Source organism: Epinephelus fuscoguttatus, linkage group LG13, assembly GCF_011397635.1.
Source record: "Epinephelus fuscoguttatus linkage group LG13, E.fuscoguttatus.final_Chr_v1".
NCBI lineage: Eukaryota > Metazoa > Chordata > Actinopteri > Perciformes > Serranidae > Epinephelus > Epinephelus fuscoguttatus.
This window is the reverse complement of record NC_064764.1, coordinates 20,621,589-20,647,793: the sequence shown is the minus strand read 5'-3', so window position 1 is coordinate 20,647,793 and position 26,205 is coordinate 20,621,589. Positions and strand designations below refer to the sequence as shown.

Below are 26,205 nucleotides of genomic sequence, written 5' to 3'. Positions count from 1 at the left end.
AACATCAATGTCCTTCAATCAGCCTGAAAACTGACTTCATTTAAAGATGCCAAACATTGATTCAATATCCCCCCCACGGCATCCACCCTAAAAGGCTTCATAATGCAATTCTAGGCCTGGCAGATTCAATCTATCATCCTCTCTCTAGAGATGAATTTCTTAACTGGTTTTATTGGAGAAAAAAACAAAACAAACTTAGCTACTACTCAAGCCATCAGATCAGGAAGGTCAGGTGCTCTGTGTAGCCATGGCCTCACCTTTTCATCTCTATACAGTCCCCTCCAAAATGTCTAGTACTTTCCCAAGTAACACCTAATCTAGACATGTAAAGCTTGCACAAAGACGAAAATGCTAAAGTGTCTGCTCAGTTGATTTAAGTAAAAGGCCAAAGTCCACCAGCAAATGAACAGGAAGCTCCAGGCTCTGGCAGCACAGGGGCCAAAACCGATCATCTGCACACACTGCGACGACACAGAGCTGGTTGAAAATCAGAAGAGTTTTTTTCTTTAATGTCATTGTCACAACATAATTACGCCCAGATGACCCAACGTGAGCAGGTGTATTACTCTCTGACAGTTTTGAGGTTGTAGCAGTAGCAGGATATACAGAGTACTGGGAAACTCTGAACAACAACTCTGAAAATTAAACTTGTTTTTTAAAAGGGAAATGTTTCTTGCTATAATAAAAACTATGATAATCATGTAAGTCTGCTTTTGAGTATATTTTGATTAAAATATGATGTAATAACAGGAAGGCCAGATTGCAGGATCAAGTACAAAGCAGCACTTCTGGAACTGGATTCAATGTAATGCTCAAGAATGCACAGGTGTCAGAACAAAGAACATGTCAGCAAGGTAAATGCCAGGTGTGGTGCGCTAAGAAACAGATCTGAGGACTGTGTCTACCTGTATGCATACAGATTAATGTAGTTCAGTATGGAACAGTACAGTGTTCATTGGCCGAGTCAGTGGAACTACTGACTGCTGTGTGGGAGCTGGCTGCTCATCTCCACAGTAACAATAAACATCACCCAGGTTAACCCAAAGGAAATGAGAAACGCCCTCTTGAAACTCCAAAAGCCAACATGACAAATTCCTTCCATCCCCCCGCCCCCATCACAGCCACCAGACACACACAGCCAGTACCCACTGGGAAAAAAAAGACACTACCTCTTCAGCCATCTACAGTCATCACTTTTATCCTGAGGTGTGCCTCTATTAGCCTATAGAGCTCGTAAGTTGCGTGTTTCCGTTTCCGGTACATGAGACCTTAAAAATCGATTTCTCATAATGTATTTCAATGGCTAGATGAAAATTATTTTCTGGTCACGTTTGAATTGTGCCATGAATTTAACATAAATTGTTTGTGAAATTTTAATATTTTTTTGCAAAGAAGGCTACAATTTAGCGGGAAGAAGTTTGATACTGTTAGGTTTTATGTGAAAGCGCTTTGTGGACTACAGCTCTTCGCTGCTCTCGACGCGTATGATATACGTCACCACTCGCATTCTGAACATGGCTGTGTCTCTGGTACACTTCACCGCCTTCTTCCAATGAGAGGACAAAAGCCTTAAGCGTGGCGAAAACCACTACAAGTCTGGACAATGTGACATTCAAGTACGAAACACACCAGGATTTTGATCTGATGGCTCCGTAGATCGTGGCAGAAGACGCAGCAGCAGCACTGTGAGTTGAGAAGTGGAGGGAAAGTGTGATGACGTGACATCACATTGGCGACATGTAGTCTTTCTCATTACGTTGTTTCTACAGCCTTTAACTGAAGAATCATACAATAAACTGTCAAACTCTTAACATGAAAAAATATTATTTAGACCCACACAAAACATTGTGTAATCCAAGGCATTTAATGACTTGGACCAGAAAATAATAATTTTCTCTCCATTGACTCCCATTCATATTTTCCGAGCCTAGAGGTCCAATGGGGGTCTACTAGAAGGGGCGTGACTTACGAGCTCTATTGCAAAGTAAAGGGAATTAAACCCTGAACATTGTTCAAATGAAAGCCAAACATGTATTAAAACATTGTTTTCAATAATACAGATTTAACAATGACATAGTGACCATAACATATATTGTAAACAAACCACCTTTTGTTTCCTGGGAGTCACAACACACAAACAGCTCTACATACTATAACAGTGTGAATATTTTTTCCCCAGCAGACACTGACACATTCTTGCCAATTAAACTGACAACTATGACACTAGGTTGCAATAGTCACAGACGGTTAGGGATCAAGATTATGTTATTATCGTACTGGCTCCAATGATGTCTGGTAGAGGTGTAACAACAGCTTCTTTTCAGAAGTGAACCAAGTATTACGGAGACAATACAATTAGTAATTTGTTACCGTCTTTTTGCACAAATTAAACCTAAAATATAACCAATATTTACAGGTATACATGGGCTTCTGCAGGTGTTTCTTTCTCAGTGAGCCAAGTTAGACCAGCTCTTTGTAACGGTTTGCAATGCAGTTTTATCTCTTCATAACCAGAGTGTGCTTTGTGGCAGCAGTCAAACCATATATGAACAATAATTGTCGTAAAGGTAAGGAACCTCTGTTGCTAACACTAGTCATGTAAGCTAGCAAGCTGGTATTTTAATTTTAGATGCAAAACAGTCAGTACAATGCTGCTAGGGCTAGGAAATTTATCGATACTATCATGATGTGAGACTAGATAGAGTCTTAAATTTTGGATATCGTAGTGCTGTATGTGTTGTCCTGGTTTCTGAACTTAACAGACTGTTTAAGATGTTCTATTATTTGGCTTTACTCACTTAGGCATGATGACTATTTATCAAAAATCCCTTTGTGAAAATATGTTGTTAAAGAACCAATAATCAACACTACAATATCAATATTGAGATATTTGGTCAAAAACACTGTGATACTCGATTTTCTTTGTATTCCCTTGTCCTAACTGCATCTATACCATGAAACAACTTACATGACAGTTGGTATTAATTGCACCTGCTTATACACTCAGAAATCTTCACATAACACTGTAATCTGATGCTTTCCTGCACTGCAGAGACAAGTCATTTTGGTAGGGATGCACCGAAATGAAAATTTGTGGCCAAAGCCGAAGCCGAATATTATTAAACGCTTGGCCGAATACAGAGTACCGAATATCATTTAGTTTTTCATTAGTTTTTGCAGATGAACCTCCTCCAGATTAGCGTTGTCACGGTACCAAAATTGGGACCCACTGTGCAATACCAATGAAAATATCATGGTTCTGAGTAGTATCACGATACCACAGCGAAAATGAGGCAGATGTGCCTTTTGTCATTTATGAAAAGATAAATCACTTTTCTATAATACATCAATATTTCAATGGAATAAATTACTTACTGACTTATTCATACTTCAAAAACAGCATCAATAAGTGATTAACATAGGGGGATCAAAATAAAATAAATAAATAAAATAAAAATCAACCAGCCACCCTCCTCCTCTGACAGTCCGTAAAGTGCGGTGAGGTTTGTGGGCCGTTACTGCCAGAAAGAGAGAAATGTGAAAGGCTCGTTTCTCCTCTGACACATCACATACCTGTGTTAGGCTGGCTCGGCTGTTCAGGTACTTCTGGGCAGTCATGACACCAAGAAGAGGATATTATTGGAAGCGACTTCTCCGTCGCCCGGTAAGCCGATGGCCGCCATAATTGACAGGAATACATTAACGTTACTGTCTGTGTGTGTGACCCCCGTTCAACCCACAATCGGTGGGATTCGCCTTTCGTTTCTGCTGCTGGTTGAAATCTGTAGGCTGCTCGCACAGCGTGCTGAATGATTTAAGCCTATTTTGCTCGCTCAAAACTATTTTTAGTCGCAAATGCGAGTGTGGTGATGGAGGGATCGCCACACTACCGACATTTTATTCCGCCCGTCACGGTACGCTGTTTGATTGCGTTATCAAAACACGCCGCTATTATTCGGCCTTGCTTTTAACTTATTCCCCCGAATACCGAATGTGTGTTTTTTGCAATATTCGGCCGAATATATTCGGTTACCAAATATTCGGTGCATCCCTACATTTTGGTAGTATCTTCATCAAGTCTTCTGCATTCATGAATAAATTAATTAAAACAAGTGTGAGGACAGTATGTGTTGATGTTGCCTTAGCCTTAGGCTGTTTTTATTGAAGGTAGATGTGAGGAAATGTGAATCCTACAACAGCAAAGGTACCACAATCAAAATCAAATGCAGCTAGGCTTAAAGCTGTGGTGATGATATAACTGTGACCTTTGTGAGAAAGTCTCCTCAGAGAGGAGTCATGGACGGCATGGTATGCAGCAAGACAAAAATCAAGATTCCTCGAGCCCTCAGAGTCAGGTCCATTCCAGTGCTTTTAAGCTGTGTTTGGATATCAGCCTCAAAGCATGGCCCCTTAGAAAGGGCCTCTCAATATTAAAACAGAGCAGTCAAAGTCTCACAGTGGCTCACAGGTCTTTGTGGACACACACAGGCTGAATGGACAAAATAGACTCCAACATTCACATCTGATCTTTGCAAGACACCCCAAAAGTAAGCAAAAGCCACAGAGAAACAGCAGAGTGCTCATAGTACTGCCTCTCTGTTTATGTCAAGGGACCAACAACCTTGTCATCAAAAGTCCTCGACAGCTCTCAAAATGCCCCAAGCAACTTAAGGGAAGAAGGCAAAGACCTTATCAGTGTATTAAGGCAATAACATGCAAGATTAAGGATGGTTACCCACAGCTGGCATTTTAGGCAAGACATCAGATCTATGACCTTCACATGTGGACCGCCTGTTACCTTGGAACAGCTCAAGGCAACGGTAAAAAGAACTCCAGTCTATTTTACAATGAGGAGATGGTTTCCTTTCACAGTCGAGAAATTGGAAACCAGGGTGGTTAAGCGGTGCCTTGGGTTATCAACATGTATGTTTTTTTCAGGTCACTCCTGACTTGATGGAGTTCAAATACACACAGCTTGTGAGGAAGAAAAGATCCTCACCTGCACAATGCTGCTGTGACATGTGGTTAATGGGACCATCTATACCACAGTCATCTGAGAAGACAGCTATATATAGAACGGAAATAGGATTGTTTGACCCTGTTGCCTCTGGCAGGGAAGCATTTCACATACATCGGCGGTTGGTGAGTTAGAACCTTCTTTGTCCTCTGTTAGGTTGCACACAATAGAGAGTGCACCCTTAAGCTCAAATCCACTTCACCTCTCTTCCAGGGTTGCAACAAACAGCTATTTTCCACCCTGTGTGTTCATCTATTGCCTGTTGAAACGCTTTGCTTTCATCATGAACTAATTTAACATGAATGATCACTCTCAAATTTTCACACTGTTGTCATAGTAACATGGAAACTCTCATCATCAGCTGACCCTCAAACTGATTATCAAACACTGCCTCAAAGTGATTAAGAGATATTTTTAAAACGCTCCTGTGAACTCCATTATTATCTATTGTTTTGTTGTCCATTCGCTGAGGGCAGGAAACAGGCCCGGCCTGGACGGTGGATTCAAGTGGTCCACGAACAATGGGAAGTTAGCTAACAAACCCTTGAAGGAGGAAGTGTAGGGAGAAGGTATGAAGGACAACACAGTCTCAGTGTCGGCCATTGTAAGCAAAGGCTGTTATTCACACTCACATGAGTGGAAGGGAAATAACAAAAGAACAGAAATTTTTATGTAGCTAGTCTACCGGTTTGACTCAAGTGCTTCCAGCACAACCCCCCACCTTAGAGCCTGCGAGAAGCAGCTCTTTATCTTGTAATGGTGAAATGTCTTAGAACACCAATAGCTGACCTTAAAGAGTAAAAACAATGTTTAACTTGTTGTTATAACACTAAACACAGCTGGTATCACTTGACAGACTGAGTTAAAATCCAGCAACAGATCATACATGCATACCTACTTGCTGAACATTTCAATAACATTTAAGTCTATTAGTTTTGACTTTACCTAAAAGCTTGAAAGTACTTTAAACATAAACACTACTATAATGGTGTAGCGTATCAAATTGAATAGCAGAGATCTGTTCACACCCTCTGGGTGTAGTTAATGTGCTATCTACTTGCAAACATTGATTACCAAATCAGCACATTGCGTATGCTGGCGGACAAAACTGCACAAGAATAGGAATTTAAAACTGTCTTTAAGTGAAATAAAGGCAGTCAGTAGAATGAGCAGCATCACTGTTTCTTTAAGGAAATTCTTGAATGCCAAAGCGATAACAGCCATCTGGCAAACAGCACCTTGATGATTGAGCTTTCAAAGTAATATGAGACAGAACAGCTCCGAGGAGGCCAAATAATCGGAGCCAAATTGTCACAAAATCTTGAAAACACATGGCACACACACTAAATAGATACATACATTTTTAGGATATAAACCAACCAACATTATGAGGCTGCCATTTGTATGAAAAAGCTGAATAGTCTGAATGAATCCTGCACTCAAATTGTTGAAGCGCTTGACCTTTCTACAACATCCATCAATGCAAACTCCATGCAGAGCCACCAGGGCCATCAGAGAGCATTATGATGGAGACGGGAACATTTTGAAAGTCAGGAACTATGGTTCAGGAACTGAAGCTGGAACACAGTTCCTGCAGCTAAAATACAAGTAAAGTTTCTAAAAAGGTGCCATAAGTTCACGAATAAAGGTTTTTGCAATTTAAAAAGAGCCATTAAAAAACAAGAAATGTGGTGGCCTTAACGGTCTCTTCTGCAAGAGCTTTCTGTAAGATTATATACAAGGATACTATCTGTAAGCATGGATTGTGGTTGTATTCATAATCATGATCATGTAGCTTGAGTCTGAGAAAATATAAGAAATTTCAGCACAGATAATCTTCAAAACTAAATGATGAGAAGACGACCGATATTCCCTTTAAGACCCCTGTGATTATATACCTTTACCTGGCGGAAAATGATAATGTCCCATCACAGACACAGGCTGATTCAAAGTTCTAGCTTAGGGCAAAGCGAGCTGAGGAGGACTAGCCACATGGCTCAGCATGAAATTAAAAAGGATAACAAGTCTGATCTACTCATTAGACTGCCGTGGGAAAAGTACTGTCATTTTGGAAAGACTGATTCGGCCTCTGAGGCCACTTGTCCCTGATCTTTTCTAATATGACTGATGAGTGAATCCAGACACAGGCCTACATGCTGGCTCAGCAGTGACTGTGTCTTTTTATCCTAGCAGTGTTGCTCTAGAAGTGTCAAGGCATGTTTTAGAAGGCAAACACTGCTCTGAATTCACTCACCCCAGGCCATGAAAACTGACTAAACCTGAAACTAAAATGTTTGAATAAGACAAGACATTGCACATCCTCCCCTCCTCCCCCGATTAAAGTCAAAACTAAGCCACCCATAGACTTATATACATTAATTTAGCTTGACAGCTCAGAGTGTAACACAGATTGATGATTGAGTTAACATGCACAGAGTCTTCCGTCTGAGCTTTCACAAACCAGTTTCTCCACTCTGAGCCTCTCTTTTTCTCACTAATGTGTTAGAAGTCTTTCTACAACAATTACACACTCCTTACATCACACCAACAACCACCCCTCCTCTGAAATCATCAGTCAGCACCAGATATTTAACTGCATGCTGAGCAACAACAATCATCTCATCAGAGTTACAGCCATTAACTCCTGCCATCACTGCTGATTAAACGTTATCACTCTATTACTGATTTGCCATAGCAATCAAGTGTTAATGAACATCTGGAGTAAAAAAAATAAAAAAACAAAGCTGTACCGTTATTGCTTACGCTCAATGTGACATTTGCCTCCCAGGAAGCCTAGTGTTTGATTAAAGGTAAAACATTAACAAGCAGTGTTTAAAGTCTACAGGAAGTTCCTGCAAACACAGAGAGATTCTCCTCGTGCTTAGATTTGTCGGTCAGAGGGTCACATATAATGAACTGACTATAAATGAATACTCTGCCTAGTAAGCCAGGATTTTAGTCAGTGCACATTCAACAGGGCTTCAGACCAAGAAGCACTTTGTAGATAAGATGCCATGCACACTTCACTTGTCAGTTTTGGAGAGCAGGTTTATTCTTAGCCCAGCTCATTTTAACTTTACTGAATGAACTACTTCCCAAATCATTTAGTGCCTAAAGAAAACAGTTAATGTAATTTAACAGCAAAGCAAGGTGGATTATTGGTTTGTATGCCATGACTGAATAGGGGAGGAAATAGCCTTGCATATAAATGTACATACTTCATACAGGTAGTGCTGTCACATGAGGCAAGCCTCTATTTAGCCTTTGTGCACTGACTTTTACAGACACCAATAGCCGAGAGATAAATCAACATTAGAGGGTGACACAGGAATAGATATCAAAATCAACCTATTGTAATTATGATTCCTTTATTCCCATCTCGTCCCAGTCAAATGATGAATAGAGGTTGATGAGAGGAAATTTTCCTGGCAGTATGAACATGTCAATAACCAGAAGTTACTAGTTTTTCTTGTGATGGCATTATGGCGATAAATACAACTACTACTGCAAAACCACATAAGAAATATGAGCGTCACAATCTACTTGCCAAAGAGACGCCTCTAATCCAGGTACATGATTTCACAAAGTGCTGTCAATTCATACAGAAAACCTTACACCTTCCTGCGCTCAGGTATTTGCTGATCATAGAGGCCACAGTAATTTATGTCTGTGAGGGTCCAGTGCTTAGAACGAACATTTGAACTCAGCCTTCCCCATTGAAGTTTGGTGTTCAGTGGCACTTTATTGAATCTGAACCCAGAGCAGAATCAAAATCTCTACACAGATTCAAAACTGGCTAGGTGGTTTGCTTCCCTCTTGCTGTGAAAAAAATAACCTTCTCTGTAGTTGCTAAAGCTGCGAAAGCTGTCAAAGCTGAAATAATCATCACGGCACATTGAAAAGAACTCTAATTCTGCTTTATCATTTGGCACTGTCAACAAAATTGATCACAAAATGAATTCTTTGTAAGAGCCTTGTCACAAATACTGAATTTCACACTTTGGTATGTCTGAGGCACTCTGCATCTCTACGCCCCTCTCCCTCTCTGCCTGTCTGTCTCTAGGGCTTTCAAAAAGACTTGACAAAAATGTAAATTAGTAACAGCTGTTACTAAGAAGCACTTTCAAACACACACGTGCTTTAGATACACACATGAGCACACATATGCATGTGCATAGACCTTGAAAACACATACATGTGCTTGCTAACCTGGATTTTCAACCCATACTACAGAATTTACAGTAGTTTTGTTATGATAGATTAATTAGTGATGTAATTCAGCCAAATGCGTCACTCTAGGACACTTGCCAACACCAGTGCTGAAACACAAAGGCAACTCAATATGCATGGCTGTCATTCTGTAACGTTTTAATAGATTACCTGAGGGGAAATTAAATGGTAAGGCAAAGCATTTTGATACAAAACTTGTCAGGAGCCTTAAAGAAACTTGAGCTAATTCAATTACACAATGACGCTTTACCAGGGGGCATGTGTATGATCCTTCATCCCAACGCTGAGAAAGCAACATGATTTCTTTGTCTGCTAAATATCTAGGCATTAAACAACTTTGGGAAATCCAAGACATAAGTCTTCTTTTCGCAGATCAACAGACTAAATAGAAAACAGAGTGCTATCATACATTTGCAGTTTGTTAGGCAATGTTAGGCTTTTATGATCCAGCTACTTCATTGCAGGAGACTGTGTCGCCCCCACAGCAAGGCACTAAAAACAAAACAATGCGTAACAACCTTAGCTTTGTTCAACTTTCAGGAGCTCAGGGGGGCTACTGCTTCTTGCCTCTTCTGCTATTACGCTGTTATTTCGCGAAATACCCTAAAACAACCTCAATGGTTTTGACATGTGTGAATGTCTTGGCCATTATCTATAAATGCCACCTATAGTACACATTATGGAGATGACTTGCATAATGATAGCCTAGGAGATTGATTCCTTGAAAGCTCTCATGATAAGTAGATAGAAAATAGTACTTTAGCTTTTGAATTCAAGCTAAAATCCCATATCATAAAACACAAGGCCTAGATTCAATAACAGCTTTCATACCAACTCAAAAAAAACAAACAGGAGTTCACTTGAACCGTACTATATAGATTAGGTTTGAGAGTATCCTTGGAGTGTTACAGAACATTATGTTGGTGCTTATATTTGTGGTCAGGTTTGGTTTGTGGTATCATGTGTCCCTAAATCCCAAATCCACAGAATCCCACACTACAACATTCATTCAGAAACAATCTTGGTTAAACAGTATGCTGACTGCAGGGGTCTCAAACCCAACTAATCTCTAAAAATCTGGCTTCCCTATTGGAACCATGTGCTTCTGCGATGAGTAGCCCCTTTCAAAAGTACTAAATCATCATCATCGTCGTCATCATCGTCATCAACAAAAACTCAGTATGTGCTGTCTGTCGGGTCACTGGCTCCAATAACTTTCTCTCCTCAGCCATAACAATGTAGCTCTGATGCCAGCATCTGTTACTGGCCAACTGGCTGGGGACCATGGGAACCAGGCTCTGTAGAAACTGGGAGGCAGACTCTTGTGGCACTTTCAATAAGATGAGCACTCTGTAGTGCAAACATCTCATAACCCTGCAGTTGGTAGACAATTGGGGTAGCTCTAGCACTAGCATAGAGGCATGCAAATCCACTGTAATGGTTCCATAATCAGCGTAAAATTGCCTGAAATTGTGTTGGAAAGTTAATGCCGACTATCTTCAGGTTAACCGGCAGTCAGCATGATTGTCAGCAGCATAGCCTGTTCCACCTGTTGAGTTTTAAATGGAAAAACCAACACTGTAAATACAGTGGAATTGCCCTCAAAGCTAGATTGAGACAAGTAACCCAGCACAGGATATAGCAAATGTTATGGCAAGTAAAATGCCAAGAGGCTACAAAGACTTTATATCACTTGTTCAGAGAGAACATTGAATCGATGACTTCATGTGTTCTCAGTGATCAAAGCTGCACCTTGACATTTACAAGCAATTTCTCTGATGTGGAAAACAGAGCTTTGATTTTCAAAAGCACCTGACTGAGTTATAAGGGGATTCCTCCATTGAAAAATATGCTGAAAACAGCAAAAGTCATATACAGCCAGTGGTCAAACTTCAATGGCTCAATCTCTGTGGGCGGACAAGATTACAGTCCTGTAGCCTTAAGCCTACTACTATATATGGGTTGGGTTCTGGTTTGAAAACCACCACATCCAATCACAAAATACAGACTTACATTAGCATCAAACAAGACCACACAGTTATAAGAAAAGTAATGAACATTTTTGTAAAACATCTGCATCCTACTGAGCAGGATGTTACTCCAGAATAAGTATTACCTATCTTCAAAAAGTTCTTGGATGTCTGTTCAACTTCAGAAAGGTTGACAGGCTACGGTGACAAGCTATTTAGGACTATTCTGCATAACATGCTGTAAAGAGATAACTCTTTCAATTCATCTGTAGATTACCTTTAAGTCATCTTTTAACCAATCAATTAACCAATCAGTTGTTGTTTTTTTTAATAAAATACAAGAAAGTCAGTAAAAAAAAATGCCTGACAGTTTCCCAGAGCTAGGTGACATCTTCAGGTTGACTGTTTTATCTGACCAACGGTCTAAAAACCAAAATATACTAATTTACAATCATATAAAACTGAGAAAACTAGCCCAATTCTCACTGATATGACTGATTTAAACTATCAATAGATTATGGTATTTCCAGACCATTATTGTGAACTGAAGAGGCTATCTTTGGATTTTGGAGTGTTGGTCAGTCACATTTGGCTCTGGGAATTGAAATTGGACATTTAATAAAATTAAAAAATCAATCAATCAAAAGATTAACCAGAAGTCATACATTAGCTATTTCAAAGGAAGATATTGATTATAATATTTATACTCCACTGTATAAATCTTATGTCTGAGGTAATTTGCTCCTTTTTCAATTTGCTAATTATCAAAATAGTTGCTAATATAATCTAATTAATCGACAAATTGCTCGTAATTAATCGACTAATCGTTTTAGCTCTACATTCTCCAGTTATATTAACCGTAAGTGCCAGTAACAGTTGATAATTTTCCATGCCAGGACAACATAAAATAAAAAATTAAAGTGAAACACCGTGTGTCAACTACTTTAATCAACGTTAATTAGTTTCAGGTTGTCGATGTGTGTCCCGTTATCTCCTGTTTACACCAAACCAAACGGAAACGTTACCTGTAGCAAATGTTTGATAAAGCTAACAGCAGCTGAGCTTGTTAAGCTAGCTAGCCTGAGTAACGGTCACATTTAACGTATATAACCTCAGAGACAGAGGACATAACTTGAATTAAGAGACTAAACAACAATGAATAACTTGAAAATAAAACACTGTCATTCCCGTTGGTTTTGACGGCAGCTCAGTGGGCATGTCCCGACATTCCTCCAACTAACTGCCACTGAAACTCTTAACTGAAACAACTTATCTGGACTTCTCTGAACCGGTGAACCGACTCCTCTCGGCTAACTCCGTCGACACAGCCAACTTGAGAATATCTTTAAAAGTCTTACCTGATAAATGTCATGGAAATGAAAGTACCCAAAAAAGTTTTCCCAGTCTTCCAACAGCGTATCTCCACACGGACTCAGTCCCCACTTCACACACCACCAAGGTAGGTAGGCTACGGGACGCGGGGCTCCTCCTCCTCCTCTCCGCATGAGGTCATCTGTAAGGGAGGCACATCAACAGAGGGCAGGGAACCAAGACAAACTACCCCCCTTCCTTCCTCCTCCTCTTTTCCTCTTCCTCCTCATTTCTCTGTGCATGCCTCATGGACACGACAGGATGCTAGAAATGCAAAATACATGTGTACTAGGATAACTGTAAGGTTTGCAGTTTCAGGGGGGTAACAGAAGTGTGGTGCCGAGCTGAAGTCCTCATAAAAGTCGAGTCCCCCTCAAAGAAAGTCACCAAAATTGTTTAATCTCTTGGATTTTCCATATTTAATTTATTCAGTTTGCCATTCATTATGATGCCTGTAGTTTTATTTAAATTAAGCTGCACTTTCAGGGCATTTCCTGCCAATAAACTCAACTCTAACTAAAATAACTGCATCAAAGCTTTATTTACCCTCTTATAAACACTAGATTACATTTTTCCAGGAAACTTTCTAAGATGTTAAGTGATGCCAATAAAAGTGAAAATACACTGAGATGCAGATTTATTTCCAAAACCGGCGCTTGTAGCCATTATACCCCAAAATATGCCTTTAAGTATTAGACCTGCTGACTCAGAGGACAGTTTTAAACAATCTATAATTATTTTTGTATGGTTATAGTTTAGTATAGTGTTTTTGGTGGGGGTCTTTGTGCTGGATTGTAAAGTACTTTGTGCTGCATTCTGTGCATTAAAGGTCCAAAATAAAGTTCATTCAAAGTAAAAAGGTCTAAATGCTGTATTAAAGTCCTTGCAACAGAATTACTGAACCCCTTGTGCATTTATTCATTCTGTTAGTCAAATTTAAATATCCCGAGTCAGCCTAAAAACATAGAAGTGCTCTATCTTTTGATTTACAGGTCACAATTATGCATACGTGTGTTAATCATAGCCCCCACATTTTATTGGCTACATTAATATTGGAGTTGGAAAATACCTGAATACCGAGGTAAAGCAACATGAAAGTACATTTACGCAAGCTTGGTGGCCTGCTTGAAGCCTGTTTTCATGTTGTGAAACTTCATGCACACCAGGTGTCATGTCAAAGTAGACATAAAAATGAAAGTAGAAGGTAGAAAAGTTTTCCACACACTTACATTTTACATTTTATTCCTAGCATTCGGTCAATTAGACCTTCATCAGAGCACACATGAATCAACAATGGACAGGCAGGTGCAAGTAATCAATCTCGGTGTGATTGTTGCCAGTATGCAACACACCTGTGAACATCCCTGGTGGCTGAAGCTCCAACTCCTGGAAGTTGTAGTTTTTAAGTAAAAACTACTACTAAAAAGGTATTGATCTTTCTAATTCCAGCACCTTGCCAAGACTAAGCAGGATGGAGCAGTGGATGTCTGACATCATCTGATTCAAGCTTCTGCAGCCTTTGTTATTTTCATACCAAAGGAAAATAAATATCTCTTTCATTTTTAGACAAGACAAGCAATTTGTAGATGTCATCTTTTTTTTTTCACTGCTACTTCAGATCAGTTCATATATATTATGTATACATCATATATTAATCTTGTCTATCATTGTTTCCTACTCTCCAGATTGAAATTTTACACACAAGGTATAAAGACGCTCATAAAACATGATGCATTGCTACATTAACAATCCGAGGGGGTATAAAGTAACGTGGCTACAACGTTAAAATGCTGCTTTGCATCAAAGATTTATCACTCTGAATGGGGCTGATCTTTATAACAAGCACTTTAACTATTAGCACACGTTGTTGCTAATACTTTTACGAACCCAAATAAGACTCTGAATGTGAGAAGAATGTAATGGAGTATTTTTATTACACTGTGTTCTTAACAGTTGAGACTCCTCTACGAGCAGTCTTATCAAATATACTGTGGAACTTCCTCCTTGTTGATGCACATTAGGAGAGGATGGGTTGAAACATGAGTTAAAGCTTTTATGTAAATTTTCCCTAATTGGTTTAGGTTTGTATTAGTGGCTGTTAAAAGCAGGATGTTATTCAGTAGCTTTGTGTGTGCTGCTGTGTCTGCGTCTGCTGTGGCATCCTATAATACATATCAGCATGTATATTAGTTTAAATGTTATTTCTATGAAGAGGCTAAAATGTTTTCATCATGCGCATACATACACCATATCTAATTAATCTGTAATCATGAAAAAGCTTCAAAGTGCAAATGGAAGCTTACTGGAATAAAATACACTGCAAAGGCTTCAAGACAGTCAGACTCACCCTGGTTTGTCAAGTGAAGCTCAAGGCACACCTTAGTCTCTGGTGACCTCATGAGGTGACAATATTTAATGCAGCTTATTTCATGTTCCAAATTCAATTCACCACGGACATGCCTTCTGGAGCTTTAATGCCATAAAATTATTAATTGTGTGTTTTCCAAATTAAATTCTGTGTTGTTTTTTGTTCAAGCTGCAATATAAGGAGTAAACCTGCACATGTTAAAGCATACTGTGGTGATAGCAGTACATTTATGGACTGCAAACCACATCCTCTCAGCCATCCCACTCCTCTGTGTAAGGCGGTGTTGTACAGTCGGTGTGCAGTGTTTTCTCAGCAGCGTGGTGGGCGTCACAGGGTCAACAAGGCTGCTCAGATGGTGGGGGAATGGGCAGACACTGGCAGTGAAATGCACCATGGCTGCAAGTCAGAGGACCACCAACTGCTCCATTCCTCAAACAGAGCTGAAGAGGTCTCTGAACTTCACACACAGATGGCATCAAAGGCATGTGTGAACAGCATGAGCAACACAGAGAATTTAAGGTCGGCACATTGTGTTTACAAGGCTATCGTCAAGTACTTTGCTGGCGAACAGACGAGACAGATATTGTTTGTGGGGCTTCTGATGCAAACATAACGGCCCATGTCTGATATACAAGACTCGGGGGCTAACATGTTCACGCTCAACCTGTTTGGCCATTGTATGTTCACACTTGTGGTGATATTTACTGAAACTGATAGCTTGGACACAAAGACACATTCTGTAGTGTCACAGTGTGCATAAGTATAGCATAACTGAAAGACAGCTGGTCATGCTACAAGGTCAGGGAGGCCATGTACCTTATAAATTAAAGGTCCCAAATAGGACAGTATGGAGTATACACACATTTTATTGAGTTGTGAGAGTGCATTTTGAATGAAACTGTATTAAGTTAAAGGTTCTATAGGTAACCTTTCACATGTAACAACTAGGGTTAATTAATTAAGGCCAAACGATGCAATATTATAACAATACTTAAGTCATGATACAATTATTGTGATCTTAGATATGTTGCGAGTATTTTGACGACATATATTGCAATATATTTCAATTCATTACCTTTTTTTTACAACTGCAAATTATTTCCCCAAAGGACAACTTTCTAAACATCTGTTTTATCCAATAAGATAAGGTTTCCCAGTCAACATCTGTATATGGGGCCCATGCGGGTAGTAAATGGGCTGAAAAAATGGACCCTATATGGGATTGTCCACGAGTCCATAATGGCCCCATACCCACATGGGTGGGTTTACCAGTGGGTTCCACATGGGTTGTGATACAGCTACCTGGGTACCAGGTGGGCATGAGCCCAAAATGGGCATCTAATTCTCTTAGGCAAACCCATCCATGTGGGCAATTGTCATAGGCCATTATGGAGCCCACTGACAATCCCATATAGGGCCCTGTGTTCAGCCCATTTAATACCCACACGGGTCCTGCATAAAAACGCTGGCTAGTTTTCAGTCTGTTCATCTCACTTCAAGCATTTTATTGCGGTAAATTGTATCTAATATTATTCTAGTGGGCTACCAAAAGTTCAATTTGTATTTTTAATATTAGAATTTATATCGTAAAAAAATCCATGCTTGGTTTCCATGCATCGATAGGATATTGCCACACAAAAATATTACAATACTCTGTTGTATCGATTTTTCCCCCCACCACTAGTAATTATCGCTTTGTCTTGCCAATGGGTGAACAGATTGTATATTAACTTAAAAACTGAGACCCTCGCCATCCTTTTCAGTTGCTAACATTAATATGCTCTCCCAAGTACCAGTTTTCTCTTCAGCTGCCCAGTGCAAACGTGCAACACGTTAGCTTAGAAACATAGTCCAGCTATTGTCAACAGATGACCCGCACCCACCCCAGGAGTCTACACGTGCTGTATTTCTATTATACACATTTTGCAGCAGAGGCCCGCAGACGGACCTTAAGTTGGTGGCTATAGCAACTCAAATTCAGCCAGCGCAAGGCTCAGCGCAGAGGGTCTGATCCTGAGCCACACCAACTCCCTGCTGGGTAAGCAAACTTTCTGTTGCTGCCGTTACACAGTTTAAAACCCAGCACTGCTGCTGGCCACCAGCCCACCTTGACCTGCAGGCTGAATTTGAGCTGCTACAGCCAAACTGAAGATCCTGTCTCCAGAGCTGCTGTCCACTCTTCTCCTGGCAAAGTAGTTTCCTAGCGGCAGGGACTGCGGGGTTGTGCTTGCTAGCCAATTCTTATCTTATTTGTGGTCTGATTAACAGTGAATTCATCAAATTAAATGCCCCATATCAAAAATTCAGTGCCGCCCAGTGCTGAAAAAAATCCTGAAGGAAGCAATGATGTTAAATATATTGTGGTATTGTGGTTTTTTGCTGGCTTATGTTGGCTAGCATTAGCTTGTTTGCTAATACAGACAAATTGCTAGTTAGATAACAAAGCAAAATACTCTCTTGAGTTCGTCCAGACTACAGGGGCTGATTTTGCTGATGAATTTGGAAGCTTGTTGTTTGTAAATTACTTTATTACAAACTCGAAATTTACTCATTCTCGGTATATGTTTGAACACACACTGGTTTACAATTTGAAAGCCTCTAAGAAACACTTCTTCACAGCACCTTATCTTTTAACAAGTTGTTTTAGTTTCTTTCAGCGTCTCCTGCTGTCCATCAGGGTTTATTCTTCAGCACAAACATGACATGACAGAAAGAAGAAAGTGAAACCTGTAGAGTAAGCACGCTGAGGAATTTATAATCCAGTCTGCCATCTATCTCCTCTGTCTCCCTTCTTCCACCTCATTTACAATACACCCCAGGCTGACATTCACAAATTATAAAAGAAAAATGATTAAAAGCTCAAGAATCTCTTGGCTGTCTGCACCACAGCCATAATGATACAAAACATACTGCAGTGTCTGTTTGTTAAAAATGTGACAGAATGAACAGGACCACTGTCAAATACATTCTGACAGGGTTATATTATAGCTCACCTGTCTTCTTTAAACGTACCTCAGAGTGGCGATATTGTTTTATACGTATGGAAATGCCTGACCCTGCAGGTTACAACTTTATACATAGCACAAAATGTACTGTCTTTTCCTCAACTGCTGTCCTCTTTTCTTGATTTGGTTGGAGTCATTCGCCCCAGGCAAAGCTGACCAGGTCCTGTGGTTTTTGTTGACTGACAAGACCCAGCTAGCCTTTATGGGAAGTTCCCAAAGAGTTCTTCCACTGGAACCATTTAACTGTGAGTCACTGACCATACTGGGATCATCCAAAGAAAACCCATTTATGCTCAAAGACTGTATTTAGTATGATGAGGGAATATGCCATATTTGTTCAGACTGATCTTAACTCTTAAAATCTGGCATGGACACACTGTGGGCAGTATCTAACAGCACAACTTTGAAATTTTTAGCTCAGATGAAAAATCACACTATCAATAGTCACAGTCAGGACACTGTGTCAATCAAGTATCTTCCATATTAATTTTTTTCCCCCCACTGCATGTGAGCATAACTCTCATATTCAGCCTAAGAGCTCATAGATACCAAATACTTGATTATGCTCTTTAGTTTCTGTGAAGCAGCCATTTTTTTATCTTTGGTTATATTAAATACACTTTACAGATACAAATAGTTATAGTTATTATTTTTACATCTATCACATAATTTTGTCCAATATATACACTTACTGGCCACTTTATTAGGTACACCTATTCAGCTGCTCCTTAGCTCAATTAGCTAGTGGTGTTTCTGGCATGTCCAGCTGGTAGGAAGCTCTAGGGTAACCCAGAACATAGCAAAGGGATCATACACCCACTGGCCACTTTATTAGGTACACCTGTTCAACTGCTTTAAGTGTGATGAACAGACTGAAACCCAGCCAACGTTAGTATGTGGGGCCCATGTGGGTAGTAAGTGGGCTGAAAATTGGGCCCTATATGGGATTGTCAATGGGTTCCATAATGGCCCTATGTCAGTTGCCCACATGGGTGGGTTTACCTGACCTGCTGAAGTTCAAACCAAGCATCAGAATGGGGAAGACAGGTGATTTAAGCGACTTTGAACGTGGCATGGTTGTTGGTGCCAGACGGGCTGGTCTTAGTATTTCAGAAACTGCTGATCTACTGGGATTTTCACACACACACAACCATCTTTAGGGTTTACAGAGGATGGTCCGAAAAAGAGAAAATATCCAGTGAGTGGCAGTTCTCTGGGTGATAATGCCTTGTTGATGCCAGAGGTCAGAGGAGAATGGCCAGACTGGTTCAAGACGATAGAAAGGAAAAAGTAACTCATAATGGGCGATTCGCATCATGGATGTGCAGCTGACAGATCTGCAGCAACTGCATGATGCTATCATATCAATATGGACCAAAATCTGAGCAATGTTTCCAGCACCTTGTTAAATCTACCTAATAAAGTGGCCAGTGAGTGTATATACTTGTACCAGCCTGCATACAATATATAAGATCCTTGGACTTTGATTGTTTTAAACAGCTATTTGCCTCCATCTAGTGGTCATTGTAGCTTATTGCTGAATACACATTGAGGAATAAAGAGATCTGAATTCTGGTGATGCCATGCAGTATCTTTTTTTAATTAAATCTAATAAGTGCCAAGCAATACATGAAGATTCCACTGGAAAAAACGGTCTCAAAAACCTCACTTACCAACCCCCCAACCCTCACATTAAACATACCCAAAAGCCATCTGGTTTTCATCAGCTGGGAAATACAACTACACCATTTCTTATACCACTAGGAAAGGCACATTAAATGCTGGTTTTTATAGTACTCTCACAAACAAGCACGGTCTAAAAAAAGTAAACAAAGAGCTCGATGAAAGCTTCCTCTCCATTAACACTGACACTTTACAACCTGTCAGTCCCCTCATGTGTCTAACGCTTCATGTTGGTCTTTCACAGTTGACTTGACATGGTTCCCCTCAGGGGCATTCTGAAACACATGTTGTTCAAAACTTTCTCGGCTGCTGGATGAAGAAGGTCCGGGGTGAGTGGGGCTTCTCCACTGCAGGGCGCACCTTGCTGTGCCTCACGCTCACTGGTGTCTCTGGGAAGTCGTGGCTCAGCTGCAAACACGTCAGGCAGGCGTTATTAAACACAAGGCTCTGTGGCCTGAGAGGCACCGTGACCTGTCTAGTTTGCTCAGTGGGAATGGACTTGACATTCACAGTGGCTTTTGAAAAAGGAAATGTTTTTGTTTACCTTGTCAAGAGTTCCTGCCAGAAGAATACCAACTTGCTGCATCCTGTTGGAGGTGGCGACTGACCTGCTGCAAGATCACACGTTACAAATAGTTTCAGTCATCTGCAAGATCAAAATTGTGCTGAACATTTTAACATCTTATGGTGTTAATTAACATCAATTCATATGTCCTTGGAGTTCACACTTCAAACCCTTTTGTTGTATGTCTTAGATGCAGTTTATCAGCCTACCTTATTTTATCAGACCGCTTGGTCTCCCTCTCTGGAGCCCCATGGGTGGCACTGTCTTCCAGGCTCTTCTTGGCTACCCGTTTACCTCCAGCCTTCACTGTTGACCCAGAGAAGAAAACAGTTTAAACGTAGATATCTGAAAAATAATCCCTGTTGCACCTGGGTCTGGCTGTTTTTAAAGATTGCAGTAGGGGAGCGGGGTAAATTGGGACAGGGGGACGATGCCTTTTTTTTTTAGCAACGTAGAAAGCAACTATGCCTTCACCAGTCACCAGTTATAATAAGCCACGCCCTTTTCTCTTTTGTTGTTGCTGCTGTTTTTAGTTATACCACATACAAAAAACATATCAGGATATATATTAGGACCCCCTCGAAAACGAGATGATGCATCTCAAGGGGTTTATCCTACCTTACAATAAAATTTCTTCAAATATCAGAAAGCTCATTTTCTGACCAATCAGATCATACTATTGTTAGCTGTCTGAATTTTTGTTAGTAGCAGTGACCCAGGAGTGGTTGGGACGGGATTGTTTACAGTTCTTAACTTGTTCTGAATTCCATATTTCTCTTTAGTTATAAGTTCAAGGTCCACACAGTTCATTATATCCAGCATCATACTTGCGTTTGGCCGTGTCATCGAGTTAGTTTGAGTAACGGTCCGTTGCTCATTGACTCTGTAACAGGAAATGGCATTTCAAAAAAAAAGAAGAAGAAAAAAAAATGGCCGGAAATTCACTGTACTTAAAAATAAAGTGTGTTTGAGAGTCGCTTGCGCTCCATTCAGAATAGACCTGTGACCCACTTTTGGACTGTGACCCACCAGTTGGGAACCACTGGCCTAGGGTAACCATATTGAGCCAATCGTTGCCAAATGAAAAGAAGACTCAAAGGACAAACAAATTATATAGCTCAGTGTGAAAAAAAAATGTAAATGTATAAATAACTGACATTGGAAATATACGGTGTCCAAATTTAGACTACAATTATTTTGTTGTTGTTTTAGTAAGCCCAGAACAAGGTGTCCCAGCCAACCCGACCATCTGTCCCAACTATCCTTGGGAGGTGGAATTCTGGGAAAATGCACTTCTTGCACATTTTACAAAATTGTGCCTTTTACATTTGGGCTGGGCTCTGAAAAAAATTTAAAATTTAAAAATAGTTAACAGAAACCTTTATATGTTCAGGGATCAAATTATTTTCACTGCTGTTGAAGTAGTATTTCACGATTTCATGATGATCTAAAGATGTCCTAACCGACCCCGCTCTCCCCTATTCTTTAATAATGGAAAAACTAAACCCTCAACAAAACAATCTTCAGCTCTCAGTGACTGTCTTTACAGTGTGATAGTGATATTAAAAACACCATACAGAGCATCAGGAGTCCAAGTTGAGCAAGTGGCCTATATTTTAAACAGTGGGGTCAGGGGCAAATCTTTGGGGCCAAAAGAGGATTAGAGCAATAACAAAAGACATATTTACATTAAATAAAACTACATTTTTCCCCTCTTTATCAACCTTTTCAGGCTTCTAAAACTCATTAAAATTAAATTAAAAGGAAAAATAAATGAATTAAAAAATAAAACCCCTCTTTGATTTAACTAATCAGAAGCCATTTCCGCTGTAAAGCCATAGCATGTGAGTAGACTTTACTTCATTTTAAGGTGTCACATGTGCAGAGAAGTTGGAGGAGCTGCTGATGCAAAAATATTTCACGTTACAACGCGAACAGGACCTTTAAGCACATCCCCATCAATCGCGCAGCGCTCACTGAAAATGTACTAAAATGGCAAACAACAAAGAACATGAAACAATGAAAAAATACTTGTAATAACAGTGAGTTTGCACGAGAGGATTGTGCATGCGTTTAATTGTTGCTGTGTGTGTGTTCTGCGGGTGAGAACACTGTGTGACTTGACGAGCGGCCTGCTTGCAGAGAAAGAGCGTGAGGAGGAATCTGTGCTGCACGAGCCTGTCGCGATAGATGCAATCACAAACATCGCACAAATCAGCGACTCGGTAGGTTTCCCACGATGCGATCACAACGTAGCAGCCCGTGCATCATCGCACCAGGATAAGAAAACGCAGATAAAACAATTGATTCGCCGTCTCGCAGCGCACGGCTCTCCATCTGGGCCGAGCAGAGAAAAACAACAACGCTTTGGCTTTACAATGTAGTACCAAAAAAATTCAACAGTGCAACAAGAAGTCCGCGCGAACACGAGTTTACCTGCCGGAGGATGACCAGCCTTCAGCTCAGGAGTCTCCTTCGCTCCAGATTTGGAGAGTTGCTGCACCATTTTTGAAAGTTTCCGGAGAAAAAGCAAAGAAAGCACCAAACTCTTCTGAACGCCCACTTGGATGTTTTTATGCTCAAACACAGATGACGTCCTGTGTGAATACAGGAAGCCCGCAGCCAGAGACACGCCCATCTCATTTGCTCACTGATTATCAGCTTTGACTAATAAAGCGAAACTGAAATATAGACACAATGTCTCATATTGGACATTTACAATTACCGCCTTAGAGATGTGTCTGTATTTAGGAATCTTGTTTGTTCAAGTTTTATTTTGAAAATCTTAAACTGCACAATATCAAATGAAGAAACACCTCAACCCACAACTGCTGCTGGACAGACAGTGGACCTTATGTAACAGGGTCAATTATACAGCAGTCCTGAGACCTGAACTTTTGTTTGGTGTGGATTTTGGATTTTCCCTAGCTAGTTGGGATCAGTAGGACCCAATAAGTATAAAAAACTTAGCATTGTCAGTGATAATTAAGTTCCAGTGTCCTCAAATGAGACGACATTTAAGTCCTTATGGTCATAAACGAGACTAATAAAATCCCGGTGTCTTCAAACAAGCTTGTTACTGTTGCTAAAATTGGTCAAATGTGTACATTCATTCATTCATTTTCCATAACCACTTATCCTGTTCGGGATTTGCAGTGGGGCTGGAGCCTATCCCAGCTGACACTGGGTGAGAGTGGGGTACACCCTGGCTGACAGGTTGCCAGACTATCACAGGGCTGACACATAGAGACAGACAACCATTCACACTCACATTCACACCTACGGGCAATTTAGAGTCACCAATCAACCTGCATGTCTTTGGACTGTGGGAGGAAGCTGGAGTACCCCACGCTGACACCGGGAGAACATGCAAACTCCACAGAGAAGGGCTTCCCCAGCCTGGCTTTGAACCAGAAACCCTCTTGCTGTGAGCTGACAATGCTAACCACTGCAGCACCGTCCAAGTATTATAATTACACAAAATAAGTTTCAGTTGTTATTACCTGACATGCCTCCATAGTCAATATGTACAAAGTTTGTTATTCAGTTTCTGTACCCCTACGTTCACCTTTGGGGGTACACCACCTATAAAGGGGTGTCTCCCACCTTACCTCTCCCCTTTTGCTGTTGTACTTCATGGGAGAGGTAAGTGACATTGATCTTGTAGTAATTTCTGTGTTTAGCCCTGTTAAGCTATGTTTATAAGTTCATTTTCCAGCCTAAACGTATTGTATAATATGCTAACATATTCCTGTGTCACTTAATTTGTGTAGGGTTTCAAGTTATATGGTCATAATTGACCTATACCTCCAAAGATATCCACAGTCTGGGCCACAACACTAGAGTTGCACTGTGGTGCTTCAAGTTGCACATAGATATCTTAAATCCACACTCATTTTGTCTAACTGGAAGTAACACTGATATCCGTGTAGTCGTACGCTGCAGTAAGCCCACAGCTGTAGATTTTCACAGGCGTATCCAGTTATTCTGGTTGATTAATCTTCTCAAGGTGAGGTTGGCTATTACATTTTATCGTCTTCTAAGGACATCCTTATACTTAAAAGTGTCACTCAAATTAATAATGCTCCAACAGGTCTGACAGGAATCAGGAGGCTGTCAATCAAACAGAAATAAAAATTCCCGTGGGTGTGACAACTGTGGGTATGTAGCCTGCTGCTGCACATGCAAATTACAATTTGTGTCTCCAAGTTATCCTACATGACCTGTTGCTCTGCTGCAGATTACAGCAGGTTCATTTAAATCACTGGTTTCAGAGGTTTAATTGAGCTGTGGTCAGAGTCAGAAGCTGTCTAAACAAGAGCAGTTTTAGCCGATTCTCTTCCACATCATTGTATGTTGCCTCTTAGACCTGAGGCTGTGCGGTATGTGCTTGTGCAAAGTGCAGTAATGTACATCAACAGCAACTGGTGGTAGATTCCTGAAAGCTCCAACTGTTTGTCAGCTGTCCATCCATCCATTATCTTCTGCTTACTCTGGGTCAGGTCGTGGGGGCAGCAGGCTGAGCAAGGCATTCCAAACGTCCCTCTCCCCAGCAACGTTTTTCAGCTCCTCCTGAGGAATCCCGAGGCGTTCCCAGGCCAGATGAGATATATGATACCTTCAGCGTGTTCTGGGTCAGCTTCCTACTAGGATGTGCCTGGAACACCTCTAATGGGTGATGTCCAGGACGCATCCTGATCAGAAGCCTGAACCACCTCAACTGGCTTCTCTCGACATGAAGGAGCAGCGGCTCTACTCCGAGCTCCCTTCAGATGTCCGATCTCAACCTATCTTTAAGGCTGAGCCCAGCCACCCTACAGTGAAAACTGATTTCGGCTGATTGTATCTGCAATCTCATTCTTTCGGTCACTACCTAAAATCCATAACCATAAGTGAGAGTTGGGGCATAGATGGACTGGTAAACTGAAAGCTTTGCCTTCTGACTTAGCTCCCTCCTCACTACAACAGACCAGCGCGACGCCCACATTACTGGTGACGCCACACCCACCCACCTGTCCATTTTGTACACCATTTTACCCTCCCTCATGAACAAGGACCTGAGGCACTTGAACTCCTTTACTTAACTCACTTCTGACCCAAAGAGAGCAATCCACCTTTTTCCAGCAGAGAACCATAGCCTCAGACTTGGAGGTACTTGAAGGGGCTTTCTCTCATCCTGACCACCTCACACTTGGCTACAAACCGTCCTTATGCATGCTGGAGGTCACGATCTGACGAAGAAATCAGGACCACATCGTGTGCAAAGATGCTGTCTTTACTGGACCACTTTCAAGAATTGTTGATCCCATAGACCCTCAGGGACAAATTGTAAAGTCCAGGGTGAAAAATACCAGAGGTACCCTTTAACTCCTACCTACCTTTTCTACTTGCCAGTGACGCTCCAGAGGGAGGAGCTGCTACTGTATTTTGTTTCCTTCTCCTTTTTCCTGTTTGTGGTTTCATTTCCTTCTCATTAAACGTGCATTACTTTGCTTCAGCACTACCACTACCACTCCTACTACTTTGCTGCTTCAGCACTGCAACATAAAGGGGAGTGGAGGTTGGGGATCACAGAGTATATTTTTGTCTATTTTTACCTCAGTATAGTGATTGTCCGTCTTTACAAAACTGGAAACATTTAGTGATTGAAGCCTGTTTTAAGAGAAGCAAATGTCAATCTCCAACACACTGATACATATATAGTCCACACCAGCACTTTGCACTTAGTGGCAAGAGGTAATCATCATCTGCTCACCTGGATTTACTCATTAATAATGTATTGACCTATGAAACAGTTTTATTGGAAGCTGGCCTCCCTCCACTTGTGTTTGTGTGAACACAGTGTAATGAAACCCACAGGAAGCTGCAGAGAAAACACTATAAACAAGAGGAAACTTTGATTTGTCACACTTGTTTCTGTTTGTGTGCGTAGAAAATGGTAGTAAACAGCGAGTGTGAAAGATATGTTTGAAAAACAAATCCAATTACACGACAAG

At 40.7% G+C, this 26,205-nt stretch overlaps 2 protein-coding genes across 4 annotated transcripts in view; both read right to left on the bottom strand.

Moving 5' to 3' along the window:
- tanc1b (tetratricopeptide repeat, ankyrin repeat and coiled-coil containing 1b) overlaps nucleotides 1–12,740 on the bottom strand; it is a 129,328-nt gene extending 116,588 nt beyond the window's left edge. For both annotated transcript variants that reach the window (XM_049593992.1, XM_049593993.1), the window contains exon 1: nucleotides 12,576–12,740. In XM_049593992.1, coding sequence (XP_049449949.1) covers nucleotides 12,576–12,722 — 147 coding nt within the window. In that variant the 5' untranslated portion in view covers nucleotides 12,723–12,740. The remainder of the gene's footprint in view (nucleotides 1–12,575) is intronic.
- A 6,791-nt stretch (nucleotides 12,741–19,531) lies between these two features.
- On the bottom strand, nucleotides 19,532–22,814 carry dap1b (death associated protein 1b). 2 transcript variants are annotated; one of them, XM_049594823.1, is made up of 4 exons: nucleotides 22,646–22,814; nucleotides 20,419–20,515; nucleotides 20,189–20,252; nucleotides 19,532–20,052 (listed from the first exon to the last, which is right to left on the bottom strand). In XM_049594823.1, the coding sequence occupies exons 1-4, from the start codon at nucleotides 22,713–22,715 to the stop codon at nucleotides 19,936–19,938; spliced, it is 348 nt and encodes a 115-aa protein (XP_049450780.1). In that variant the 5' UTR covers nucleotides 22,716–22,814; the 3' UTR covers nucleotides 19,532–19,935. The 2 variants fall into 2 exon arrangements, with proteins under 2 accessions (XP_049450780.1, XP_049450779.1); XM_049594822.1 differs by having other exon boundaries at nucleotides 20,189–20,255; nucleotides 22,646–22,810.
- Nucleotides 22,815–26,205: the final 3,391 nt, after the last annotated feature.

What these genes read in the sequence shown, in the direction of transcription:
- dap1b (XM_049594822.1), bottom strand. Translation starts at nt 22,715, where the DNA reads ATGGTGCAGCAACTCTCCAAATCTGGAGCGAAGGAGACTCCTGAGCTG. An exon ending in GGCTGGTCATCCTCCGGCAG is followed by an intron (nt 20,516 to 22,645) that starts GTAAACTCGTGT and finishes CTGGGTCAACAG; the next exon opens with TGAAGGCTGGAGGTAAACGG. An exon ending in AAGCGGTCTGATAAAATAAG is followed by an intron (nt 20,256 to 20,418) that starts GTAGGCTGATAA and finishes GTGATCTTGCAG; the next exon opens with CAGGTCAGTCGCCACCTCCA.